At 42.0% G+C, this 13,516-nt stretch overlaps 1 protein-coding gene across 5 annotated transcripts in view; it reads right to left on the bottom strand.

Moving 5' to 3' along the window:
• LOC104559045 (neurabin-1-like) overlaps positions 1 to 13,035 on the bottom strand; it is a 42,412-nt gene extending 29,377 nt beyond the window's left edge. For 4 of the 5 annotated variants that reach the window (XM_062005125.1, XM_062005123.1, XM_062005124.1 and 1 more), the window contains exons 1-2: positions 12,906 to 13,035; positions 10,557 to 12,409 (exon numbers count right to left, since the gene is read on the bottom strand). In XM_062005125.1, the coding sequence (XP_061861109.1) occupies positions 10,557 to 12,167 (1,611 nt within the window). In that variant the 5' untranslated portion in view covers positions 12,168 to 12,409; positions 12,906 to 13,035. Of the gene's footprint in view, positions 1 to 10,556; positions 12,410 to 12,592; positions 12,674 to 12,905 lie in introns of those variants that run through there. The other variant, XM_062005122.1, reaches the window with a different exon arrangement.
• Positions 13,036 to 13,516: the final 481 nt, after the last annotated feature.

Here is a 13,516-nt window from a genome sequence, read left to right on the forward strand (position 1 = left end):
TTTCTGAATTGTTAAAAATAAAGATTAAACAAACAACAAGAATTAAAACAGAAATCTAGAAAGGAAGAATGAGCTACATGTTACAGGGTTAATTTTACTGATTAGCATGTTTGTTAATAGCATTTAAGGTAAGTTAGAAAAAAAAATCTGCAACTCCTATTTATCTAAAACACAATGTTTATCTGCTTAAGTTTGCACAGACACTTACTGTTTTACTGAGCACCACTGTAAGACAAAAACAGTTGTGGACTGTAGCTGCAGCTGCCATCTCCCTAATCAAGAACATGTAGTGCTGACACAAAGTTAATTTACACAGGCCTCCTAAGTTTTGGCAACTTTTGCTTTTTCCCCACTTAGACTACCTAGACAGGTAACAGCAATCATGTCAGTAAAACAGAATTAACTGTAATTATCTATAATTAACATTTTTCCCCAGTGAATTTACACCCACTGTTACACAGTTTTAGCTCTGTGTGGCAGTAGCCTGAGACGTGAAAAAAGTTACTGAAACAAGATCACCAAAACCCAATTAATAAAACTCAGTACATTCTGTGAAGAACTTACTGCTTCACCTCTAAACTACTGCTGGAGGACAGTTTCACAAACTCCTTGCTACATCCTGCCAAGTAGTTACTCCAGAAACACGGCATGGCTATAAAGCAGTCCAGTGAGTATGCAAGATTAGATCCAGTTGGCTGAAAGGGAAGGAAGAAATCCATCCCCCAAAGTTTTATGTTCCCCTCAATAAAAGAACCGTCCTGAAAAGTTGTTCTTCCTAAGTCTAATATAAAGGTAAAGAAACTACTAATAAACTCCTTTGGACAGACACCAGTAGGCGAGAACTGGACACAGAAAGATGACAAGAGTTGCACTTAAAGTATCTGTTACCCATAAGGTTTACAGAAAAATCTGCAAATGAAACTATCTAAATAGCCTATCACTATCAGAAAAAAGGTGGCCAAGTTCTTGAAAATATCTCCCTCCTGCCCTGCTCAAATCAGTAAATAGGACATGAAGCAGAAGCTTTTCATGAAGCACTGTTCTCCCTTGGAAAAAGACCAGTCTAGTTCAGTTCCCTTCTTTCCATCCCAACAGTAAAATAAATGTCAAAATACAGTCAAGTTATAAGAAGATGAATTTTAAACTAGTAATAAAAATTAACTTCATGAGTAGACATATGGTAACTTGTTAAAGCGAATATTTGAGTTCTTGAAAACAGATCAAATCCCAGGGCATGAAAAAAATGAAGTTTGCGTATTTATAAGTGCACATATGATCTAATATTAATAATATGACTAAAATGCTAAAAATCACTATCAAATGGCTGAATGAGAAAAATGTGAAGAACGGTAGTAGTTGATTTTGGACACATTGGCAACTGTATTTTCTTGATTATTAATCACAAAACAAGAAGGTGATGCAAGTAGTCATAGAATCATAGAACGGTAGGGATTGGGAGGGACCTTTAGAGATCATCTAGTCCAACCCTCCTGCAGAAGCAGGGTCACCTAGATCAGGTCGCACACGAACATATCCAGGCAGGTCTTGAAGATCTCCAAGGAAGGAGACTCCACAACCCCTCTGGGCAGCCTGTGCCACTGCTCCGTCACCCTCACAGTAAAATAGTTTTTCCTTATGTTTGAACAGAACTTTTTGTGTTTCAGCTTCTTTCCATTACCCTTTGTCTTGTCACTAGATAGAACAAAGGAATGTCCCAACCTCCCGACACCCACCATTTAGATATTTGTAAATATTAATAAGATCTCCCCTCAGTCATCTCTTTTCTAGACTAAACAGCCCTAGTTCCTGCAGTCTTTCCTCATAAGAAAGATGTTCCAGTCCCCTGAGCATCTTGGTGGCCCTGCGCTGGACTGTCTCTGGCACTTCCCCGTCCCTCTTGAGCTGAGGAGCCAAAACTGGACACAGTACTCCCGATGAGGCCTCACCAGGGCAGAGTAGAAGGGTAGAAGAACCTTCCTTAACCTGCTTGCTACATGCTAAAAAACATAACCTCACAATAAAGACAAGATGATCCAAAATAGTAACATCACCACCTACCTCCCCCCTCCTTCAAAAAAGTAATTTTGGGCAAAACCATGAATTTACAAAGATTAATGGAAAAGTAAAACTGATACTTGACCAGAAGCCAAACACTGCAATAACAAAAAGAAAAAGCACCCTAACAAAACTATGGCCAAAGAGTCAAGGGCAAAAGACAGGAAACTTTTATTGTGTACGTGTGGAATCATAACATCATATTCACCTTTTATGTAGTAAAATAAAAAGGAAATAGTAAAATCATTGATACCACTACAGAAAACACAGAATTGCTTAGCAAGTTGTTCCTGCCAAACACCAAAAGTAACATTAAACATAGTTAAAATGTGGACAATAAATAAGTTACACAGTTTAGAAGATTGATGGGAAAGCTAAACACACTTCATCCCTGGGCTGAGTTTAGTCACTGATTAAATGCATTAGGGACAACAGAAATTCTAATCTCACTATCAGGAAGCCACTGCTAGCCATAGATCATACAATTATTACTGTGCAACTGGTATTTTGGCAAGATATGCTTTAGTAAACAAGTTATTGTCTCAACATAGGAGAAGACGGATAAATTTTCCTGTGGAAACCATGAGAACTTTACAAGCTTTTAACTATCACTTGTTACATCTCCAGAAGGTTAACCTAACATTAATAACTTCTGGATCCTGTTCAGCTAACAAATGATGAAAAAAAACATGCTATCTGAAAAAGTAATTTCTCTTTACATTCAATATTTCATCTTCAAAATGCATAAAAATAATTTGAATTCAAAAGAGTTCTGATAGAAGGCTAAATTTGTAAGGATTGTTCTATTTAAACTGTGAAGGTACATAACTGTAAATTTTCAAACATATATTTAGTCCTTGGACAGCAAGCATATTTATATGGAGACAGAACAAACTGCTTTCTTCACACCAAAAAAAAGAATCACTTAATGCAAAATTCAGTTTGCCTTCTTATATGAAGATGCCAGTATCAACATTCAAAAAGAACCCTTACTATTCTGTTATTCTGTGAAACATGGTCCAAACACCTCCACTTCCATATTTATTTCTAGTTGATAGATTTGTTTGTTTCTGATCAGAAGCAGAATGTTACAAAAGCAATTGCACAGTAAGATTAAGAAATCAGTAACTGCCCAGAAGCGCTCCCAACTAATTGGAATGAAAGCAACATCAACATCACTTTAAAATATTACTGCAATATTTGCTGGAAAGCCCCCTGACACCTGGACAGGCAGTTAACCTAGTAACAGCTGAGAGCTGAAGTGTTACAAACATCCCTGCCCACATGCTATGCCAGCAATGCCTGCACCACTTTGTTCACCTTTCTTCTTAAACACAGTGAGTGCTCCAAACATGCAACTTGACTGACACAATGAAGTCAAACATCCAAAATGAAGTTATGGCTCAGGGAAAATCATCTGATGGTGAACAGTTTTGGCTTTTCAAATTAATCACCTTTGCAATGCCCAACAAAAGGGGAAGTGCACAGGCAAGCATGAAAAATCATTTGAAACAGTAGGACTGAAGTATTATGTATGCTTTTACAGTTTACTCTTACAAATCTCCCTCTTCAGCAAAAGTAGACATCTTGTTAACGGTTACTTGTTCTTCCTTCTGCTTCCAAAAGCTATGTGGGTAGTATTTTATTACTCCTACATGTTATATTTTAAGTGAAAAGTGTCTATACCTCATCTAAGACAATTCCTGTGATCAAATCCTTTAATCAGCAAACAGAAAGACATTGCTTTTCTTTTTTTAAAACAAACACTTCTACTTTTACTCTTTTTCAAAAAGTATTCAGAACAGTTGGCAGCTGTTAAACAGGTTAATATTACAAGCCAATACACTCAATGTAGCATTTCTGTTAACAAACAGATGGACAACATATAGTTATGTACTTGACCCTGTAGCTCTGCACGACCTAATAAAAAATCTCAACCAAGAGAGATTTACATAAAGGCATAAGTGCAACCTTGCTTCAGATCCACAGCACATTTTCATATAGATAATTTCATCATAAATAAACCAGTTTTTTATCAGTATTCTCTACTTAATTCTCAATGAAGCCATTAAAATTATTCTCTAGTTCTGTATTTCATTGCAGTAGGGACGGCACTGGAGCCAGCTAAAGAGCAGGAATGACAACAAGGTATCTGTTTCAGTCAGGTTATGCTCCCTACTCCAGGAGAAACATTCTTTTCAGTTATTTAACTCTTAAATCCGAGTGAAAGAAATACTGAAGACACAGAAAGTATCCATTCAGATTTGGTGCACTCATTTTATTTCATTTCAAACATTTAGAGCAGAAGTTGAGAGATGACCCACATTCTCCCTCCATGAAACTGGAGCTCTACTGTGACCTGCTTGTACTTCATCATCATCTCAGTTGAGGTGGCATTGCACTCTGACAGAGACTGAATGATTAGAAATGAACAGGGTATGACCAGAAGAGATAAAATCTACTCATAATACCACATAAAGGGGAAGCACCTACAAAAAGAATCTTGATTTGTGAAAGACTGCATGTAAATAAAGTTATTTAATTATGAACATCCATAAGTTTCACGGGTGTGTTGGTACCACCAATTTAAGTCTGGTAATCCAGAAGAATTAAATATGCGTATTACTATTCACCAATCCAGAAATCCTGACCTGATCAAATCTAAATAGCAAGCAAACTGGTGAGAGGAACTTCAAAATAACCAGTAATATTGAACATAAAAATAGTCCACCTGGTTGTTTTCTAGGCCATAAGAAGCAACAAAGTAACACTTTCACATCAGATCAACTCAATTAACTAATCTGCAGTAACACTGTCACTAGGAATGATTAATACCCCGGGTCTGAACAGGAGGATCATCTCACTATACCAAGATACATCAGAGGATGATGGAGCAAAATGATTGATAAATAAATCTAAAGAATCTGCATGTTGCCTTTTGGAATAATACTTTACTTTTCAATAAAAATATAAGATGCCTATAAAAAACCCCTCTGCTACACTGCACCTTCATGATCTCCATATTACAAAACACGTACTCAGATAATAGAGGCACACTTCTTTTTTCTGATGTCCTTGTGAGTGTTTGCCTTCTCTTTTATGCTAGAATGAGATAAAAAGGGATATTTTTTTTTCCATTTCTCAAAAGGTAAACTACAAACAAGTTTAAACTACTGCCCATTCATTCTTTATCAGTCCAAGTTAAGTATTCTCAGGTGCTTGTAACAGCAAACATCACCAAAAAGATGCTCAATCTTTAAGCAGCTTAAATGTTGAGCTAATGAACTTGTCTCCTATAAATTTGCTTATCTTTGCTGACCTTTGCCAGCTCCTCAGTGTTTCTTCTGACTACATCTCACATGAAACCCTCAAGTGCTTCCTATTCTCCCCCTTCCCTTCCTCCTGTTCCCCATAGCTATTCACAGAGCAAGACACAGCACAGGCTGGTCACGCATAGTGATCAGCTAACATTAGTCTACTTGTTCTTTTTGACTGAAGCTGGAGGCCTGACATGAGTGAGGGCACTAATCTGCAACTCTTTTACAAGTGCAAATTTTCCCCAAACCAAACAGTATTTTTAAAATGTCTTTAAAAATATATCTCTCTTCCCTGTCAAATGTAGGTGAAACTGCTAGGAAGTTAGAAGTTCACCACGAACACGTCATTCTCATTGGCACACCTCACCTGCCATCCATAACTTTGTCATTCTCTTAGCTGTCTGTAGTTTTATAACATCATCAAGCATATCAAACAGTGCAGCTAGTAAGTCATCTACCTCCATATCCAGGGAATAATTTGGTTAGAAATACATTGAGATATTCATGTAAAGAAGATATCTAACACTATCCAGTGAGCCGGGACACAAAAAGAAATTGTTTGCTTTTCCTCTTCTGGCTTAGATTTCTGCTCTACAGCCCCATACCCTGGGCACTGGACACTCATCCAAAGACTCTTAAATCAGCAAATCAATCTACCATTGTAAAACTTAAATATAAAATATTTCCTAAAAATCAAAACAGAAGATGTATGACAATTGTCAAGAAAACTTGAGCTGAAAGTGCTTCTTTCTGCAGAGCTGAATGAAGGTATCAAAACACAACAAGGATCAGAAAGGCATTAGATGTATTGGATATGGAATTTTCTAAACCCAGGTAAATCTATCAACAGAATTAAATGCATTTGGGACTTTGTAATACAGGAAATCTAATTCAAGAGTATCTTCATTTACTGCATCATTAACTTCCACACTAAGTCATTCAGTACTGAAAAGACTGAAGAATATGCCAGCCTGAACAAGACTACTGTTTGTGTCCCAGCTCCATTTCTAAGTGCTAGACAAATGGCAATACTATGAAGGATTTCTGTATTCTCTCAGGAACAGCTGCTATTTGGCTTGTTAGGACAACACTCAAGCTATGAAACTTGTTGGTTTCCTTATTTAAGAAATAAATTTAAATTTCTGTGCATCTGTGACAAATCTCTCTCTACAACTACCTGAAAGGAGTTGTGGCGAGGTGGGGGTTGGTCTCTTCTCCCAGAAAACAAGTGATGGGACAAGAGGAAATGGCCTCAAGTTGCACCAGGAGAAACGTAGATGGGATAGTAAGAAAAACTTCTTCACTGACAGGATTGTTAGCCAGTGGCACAGACTGCCCAAGGAGGTGATGGAGTCACCATCCCTGGAGATATTTAAAAGATGCACAGATGAGGTGCCGAGGAGCATGGTTTAGTGATGGGCTTGGCCATGTGAGATTAGTGGTTGGACTTGATCATCTTAAAGGTCTTTCCCAACCAAAATGCTTCTATGATTCTATAAAATATAGAAGTAAAGCATTTATGAAGGTTTGTTTTTGTTTTTTTCTTTTTTTAATTGTGTTCTTGACTTCACAATCTTAAAAGAAAGTATTATTCACAAAAAGCTGGGAACAGACACTCCCATGCAACACAAACTGGATAACACTGCTAATTAAACAGCCTTACGGAAGCAAAGAGCAGCTGTACTATCTTTTCAGTTTACCTGAGTCACAGAATTTCTAAGGACCATAAATCATTGCAGAAGTTAGTCACTGCTATTAAAGGTTTTGAGGACAAAGTTTGACACAGTCAGAGGTAAAAATATCTCAAGAAGTCAATTTGGAAACAGGCATTTGTTTTCCCAAAGGAAAGTTATTTATAAAATTATAATGTCGAACAGCACTCAGTCATCGCATTTATGTTAATTAAAGCTTTTCAAGGTAATCACATAATTGAAAGCAAGTTTAATCACTACATTACAAAAGGAAAGTGGAATATAAAGGGATGACAGCACAGATACCTGATGATATTTGCACTGTCTGTAATGCTGGTTGTTTGCACCATTTATCTATAAATCTTCAAGACAAAGATAAATTCAGTTCCCTTGCAAATACCTTAGACAGCTGAGTGTGCTTTACATTCCTTACTGGCTTCATATGTGGCAACAAGAGACTAAAAATAGCCCACGTACCATAACACAAACTTAAGTCTATGAAGTTCTGCTAATAACTGTACAGTATTACTCTTCTCACTACTGTAGGAAAAACAAGCAACCAAGACATAATGCTCCTTAAGGTCTGCAGAGATCAAATAGCAGCAAGACTTAAAAAGTCAGGACACCCAGAGCAAGTAAGAAATATTCCCACACATCACTTATCATCAGCTTCTACAGAATTGAAATGGTTATTTTAAAAAGTCTCATCTATTCTTACTTTCACAGGCACAGGGCAATACAAAATAATGGAGTATTTATGTAATTATGTTCCATCTTTCCTGAAATCATCAGATCAAATTATATTCTTAAACCTTCCTACAGATGTCAACAATTACGGATCTCTAGCATGGGTCAGATGCAGTGCTAATAACAGTGTCAGCTACCAGCACTACATCCCCTGGGAGCTCCACAGTCTCCTCCTTTTACTTAAAAGCCTTGACAATTTTGCAACTGACTAGTAACTTTGAAACAGAGATATTAATCAAGCTCTCTTTGCTGCTGCAGCATAAATACTGGTTTTAGGGTGCCTGTGTTTAAAGTTATATTCATTATCTACACACATATCCAACTTCCCTTTTGGGTATAGCGAGTACAATGGCCAGGGCTCTGTCACTGCAGAACCCTGATTAACTGAGAACATGTTTTTTCTTGCCCAAACACCTCCTTCTCTATCTGGCACCTGCTAAGCACCAAGTGCAAAAGACAGAGGTAGTTTCTTCATAATCACCGAAGAGGTGCTGAAAGAAAACAGCAAAACCAGCAAGAACACCAAGGCCAGCTCTGCCTCTTCAAGGAGCATCTATGAGAAGTACAGACCTTTTCCTGTAGCGGCTATGGGTATGTGGAAAGGCACTCATTTCAGCCAAACTTGTTAGTCTAAATAAAGCTGAAAGGAAGGTACTATAATACATTTTTCGCTATGGCACTGCTCAAAATTCTGGTAGGGACCAGGAAAAATCTTTTGCTACCACTCTGTTTTTCTCTTCAACTTAAGATGCATTAAAATCTATGCATAAAGTCAAACAAGAAAGATCTCTTTCTGTGAGGTAAAGTAGAATTTTCTATAATAAGATATTAAAGGCACATTACTAGAAAAGATTCTGGGAAAGTGCAAAGAAGTTGGAATTCTGTATTTTACATAGCACAAAAGTAAAAAACCACATACTAGGACTCATTCCCACCGAGTACCACAGAAAATATGAAACAAGAAGACAAAAAAGGGGAAAGAAATCATTGCTTAGGCATGAGGAACTGAGGGAGAAAAAAGCTATTGAAAATTACTTCCCTATACCCATTATAGGAAAGATAATGGAAGGCAAGTATCACAAACTTCAGTTTTAGGGCCTCAAAAAAAATAGTTCACTGACCACACTGCTATCAAGCAGTTTATTCTGCCAGTCCAAGTGGGGCATTATGGCAAGAACTATGTTATTTTTCATGGAAACCTGCAAAGTTGCTACTAACCGTTCATCTCTTGGTTGTGTAATCGATAACCTGGTACATGTTGGCTCCTGTGCTTTCAGAGAAGCAGCTGTAATTCAACAGTGCTAGTTATCAAAAACTTAATTTCACCTATGTGAGAGCTGTCATCACAGTTGGTACAGAAATTTCTACTAATTAATTAAACTAAGTCTGGCAGAGACATAACAGAAAAGACATGAAAAGCCTATTACAACCACTGCTTCAGTAGGATTTCAGCAATGATCAGTAAAAGCCTGCCTACAGCAAGGAAACCAACAGTCACTCAACATGCACACATTTATAGCAGACTCTACAAGGCATTTGCCTCAGTTAGTGAACAAAAGTAACAGGAAATGGACTAATGCCCCTCCGGCTCTCTCATAGCCCTGGCCAGACTCTTATGCAGTTCCCAATAGAGGCACTCTCCTCTTCAGTGATCCAGATTACCACTAAAGCTGCATCAACCACAAGCAAGCCACACAAAGTCAGCCTGCCTGTGGAGAAGCCATCCAAAACCACACACTCAACAAAACTCATGCTTTGCCCCACCCAAAACATTTTCTGGGGTACAGCCATGGCATGTATTTAGCAAACTGGGAAATTACAGCTCTCCACTGCAGGAAGTTACAGGAGCCAGCAGAATTTTTACATTGCTCTGATCAGTAAAAGTGAACCCTGAATCTGTGTGAACAAAGCATAAAAACTGTTTATAAAAGATTGTATTTTTCATTCATTTAATAGTAGAAGTATGCCTGAGAAAGCCTGGGCAGCTTCTCATTGCATCCTGGTGCACGGCTCTCAGCTCTCCTTCCTCCCAAACTTTAAGAGAGACTAGAGTACCTGAAGTCTGCAACAGAACTATGGATAAACACAATCTGAGTTACAGACTATCTTATTTTGTGGGTATTTTAGGTGAGGGAAGATAACACACCTAGTGTTGCAACTTACACAACTTCTCAGTATCCAATCTGCCTTCCAACTTCTACTTCCACAACTCATAAACTCCAAAATGCTCACATTAACACTCTTACAACTTGTTCACTAAGCCAGTATATAAATCCCAAACAACATATATATGGTTAGAGAGAACTCAAAAATCTTAACTATCAGGAATCAGTCATTTGATGTTTTCTCACAGTTAATTCTGACAGTGAGCCTGAAGCTGAATCTGGAGGTTTGCTGTGGGGATTTCTGTTGTTTTGTTCAGGTTTTTTTAACCTTTTGTACAAAAAGTAAAACTGAAAAAAATCCTTCCTAATGCAATGCTTCAATTTTAAACAGGAGCAAGTATTACAGACTGTGTGTTTCTATCTATTCCTAGAAGTTCAGTGTTCCTGAAAATCCCACGTTTCACTATGTTGACTACTTCATGAAGCTTCTGTAATTCAGAAATCACCTGTAACTAATTTATAAATTTTCTGAAAAGGGGACAAATTATAACTTCTTTCTTACTCAGTTTTGAATAAAATCCATCAACTTAAAGTTTTTCAGAGCTTTGAAAAAAAAAAAAAAAGAAGTCACATGTACTTACCTTGATAGGAGCTGTTGAGAACTTGACTTTTCGGTCTGGCTCAGGATCCTCCTCTTCAGAAAGTCCAGGAAACTCTTCATATTCACTGTCACATATATACTCCTCCTCCTCTCCCTCCAAAATTTCTTCACCTTCAGGCCCTTGGTTTTCTGGTTCTGTATCCCTGTCATCATCAAAAGCTGCATTCTCTATCCCAACAGCACTGAAGTTCTTACTTTGCTTTTCCACTGCTTGCTCCTCTTCTTCAGTATCCCCTTCCTGCTCTAGAACATCCTGAACTCGTGTAACTGGACCATCCCTCACAGACATCACACCTCTTTCTTCCTCCTGATTGGTCTCGCTGCCTTCCATAAACTCTTCTACCACTTCCAAGGAGTAGTCACTCCTCTTCCATTCCTGCACTTGACATCTGAGCAGCTGATCCTCTTGAACAACATCCCCTTTCTCCAAACCCTTTTCATGCCCTGAGGTTTCACCTTGTGCAACCAGCTCTGCACAAGTCCCTTCTATGGGGGAAACGTGGGAGGCAACACTATCTGATCTCTGCCAAGCCTCCTGACCAGGTGTGCTTCCTGTGTCCCACAGGCTTCTCTCAAGTACCAGCTGCTCTTTTTTGTCTTTTCCAAGTGCCTCGCCCAGCTCATCTCTGGGGATCACAGGCACTTTGGTGGACACAACCTTCTCTTGACATCCTATGGCAACAGCAGATGAATCCAAACTGCGGTGGCCTCTCAAAGGGTCCTGATTCAGAGGACTATAATTTTTGGAAATTTCTTTGGACTCTTCAGTATCACTGTCACCCAGAAAGCTTTCCAGCCTCCTAGAAATAGGTCCTGCATTCAAGAAGGAAGATCTGGGACCACTACTGGGTGGTCGTTGCTTCAGCTCCTCATTAGCTTGAGCTTCAACTTTCTCCAGCGCAACTGGAAGACTCGCTTCTGTATTAAAGGTGAAGTGGTCTACCACATTGCTGCCATCAGAAGCCGAACCACGTCTCCTCTTATCTTCACTTCTTTCACATTTGCTGGGGGAATATCTGTCCCCTGAGCTCCGTTGTTTTATATTTCTCTCAAATAGTTTCCTAGTCTCTGAAAATTTTTCTGCCAGGGCAACTTTGTCCAAGTCTGCCTCATCATTGCTACGGATGATCCTGTCAGCAGTGGAAGGCACAGACAATGAATCCACAGGGCTGACACAGGGGCTGGTACTTGTATTAAGAAGGTTATTTTTTTGGACAATGAGGAAAGAAGGACTAGCTGGAGAAGGTCCATATTCTGCTGCTGTGGCCCGGCTGATTAATTTGGTCTCAGCAGGTGGACTGCTTTCATTAGAGGGTGTGGAAGAAGAGCTTCCCATTTGCAGAAACATGTTTTTGATCTTGTGTACTCTGTTGCCATAAGTGGCAGCTCTGCCTCGACTGTGTGGGTCATTTCCCCCTCCATTGGAAGAACTGCTCAGCTTCTGATGCAAGCCTGTTTTGTTGGAAGCATTTTCAGGATTGTTTACACCATCAAAAGAGCATTTGATGGCATGGAAATCAGATTTATAGGCATTTCGGTGTGGAGAAGCACTTCTTAAAGTTCTTTCCCCTTTGCCTTCGGTTTTCATCATTGTCAGAGAGAATGCCCCCTGAATGCCTGAAGAAGAATGGGAAGGACTATTCCCAGGCACAAAGCTTCCACCTCCAACACCAAGCCGAGCGGATCCGAAAAGCTGCCTTTCACTCAGCCAGCCTTCCTGCTCGCATCGAAATGGAGCGCAGGAGAGCGGACGTGGAAAGAAAGAAATCACAGCGCGTAAATGGCCACATCGGGTATTATCCCCAGTGCGGATCACGGTATCCGGAGAGCCATCTGCAAAGAGACAGAGAGTTTCCATTAACTCGCGGCCTCGCCGCTGTGTGACACGAATCCGAAACTCGGGGTGATAAACGCCGCCCGAGACCTCCCCGCGGGATAAAGCCCATTGTGTCCGTCGGGACGCGCGGACCCTACTGCTCTCAGCCGCTGCTCTCAGCCGCCCGCCCGGCCACTGACCTGGCGGCTCCGGCGCGGGATGCGGCGGCGGCGGGCGGCCCTCTGGCCGCTCCCGGCTGCGCGTCCCTCCCGCCAACGACTGTCCCGGGCCAGTCCAGGCCAAGCCGGGCTGGGCCGGGCGGCGGGGAGGGGGCAGCGCCCGGCCCTTCCTGGCGCCCCGCGGAGGCCCGGGCGCCCCCGCACTGCCCGGAAGGGGAGAAGCCGCAAGTTTCGTCCCCAAGTTGGGGCTTCCCCGTGGCGGCGCCGCGGGGCCTGCGAGGCGCGCAGCGGAGCCGCCCCAGCACCTCGCCCCAAACTTTCCAAGCCAGCCTACCTAGGGGCGGGGGGTCCCGCCGGCGCCTTCCCCTCAGCGTTCCCGGCCGCCCAGCGGCCGCGCACACCCCGCCATCATTATCCGCCGCCGCCAGCCGCCCTCTTTCCTCCCGCCCCGCCGCCGCCCCGTGCTCCTCACTCCACCTTCCGCCCGCCCCCGCGGCGGCGCTCCAAACCCCCGCCCGCCCGCCCGCTCGCTCCCGGGCTCTCCCGGCTCCTTCCTCCGCGCTGTGTCTCGGGCCCGCCTGCGCGCGCTCCCTCGCTCGCACACAAAGAGAGGGAGCGGCGGGCGCGCCCTTGTTCCTCCCCGCCTGAGGGAAGAGAGGGGCTGGTGCGCGCCTGGGCTGGGGGACGCGCCTCCCGCGCCGGGATATACCACGCTGTGGCGGGATACGGGTTTCGGGTGATACCATGTCGGGGAGGCGAGAGGGCACGGGGCCGCCCGCCGCTGCCCGGTCCCCTCTGGCGGCCGTGAGGCCGGGGAGGCGCTGCGCCGGTGAGTGCGGGTCGCTCACTGCCCCGGCGGCCGGGGTCGGCGGGGTGAGGGGCGCCGGGAGGTGCTGAAGGACGGCCACGGATCCCTTCACGGGTCCCTGAAGCAACGTGAGCGCC

Source organism: Colius striatus, chromosome 11 (genome assembly GCF_028858725.1).
Source record: "Colius striatus isolate bColStr4 chromosome 11, bColStr4.1.hap1, whole genome shotgun sequence".
In the NCBI taxonomy this organism is placed as follows: Eukaryota; Metazoa; Chordata; class Aves; order Coliiformes; family Coliidae; genus Colius; species Colius striatus.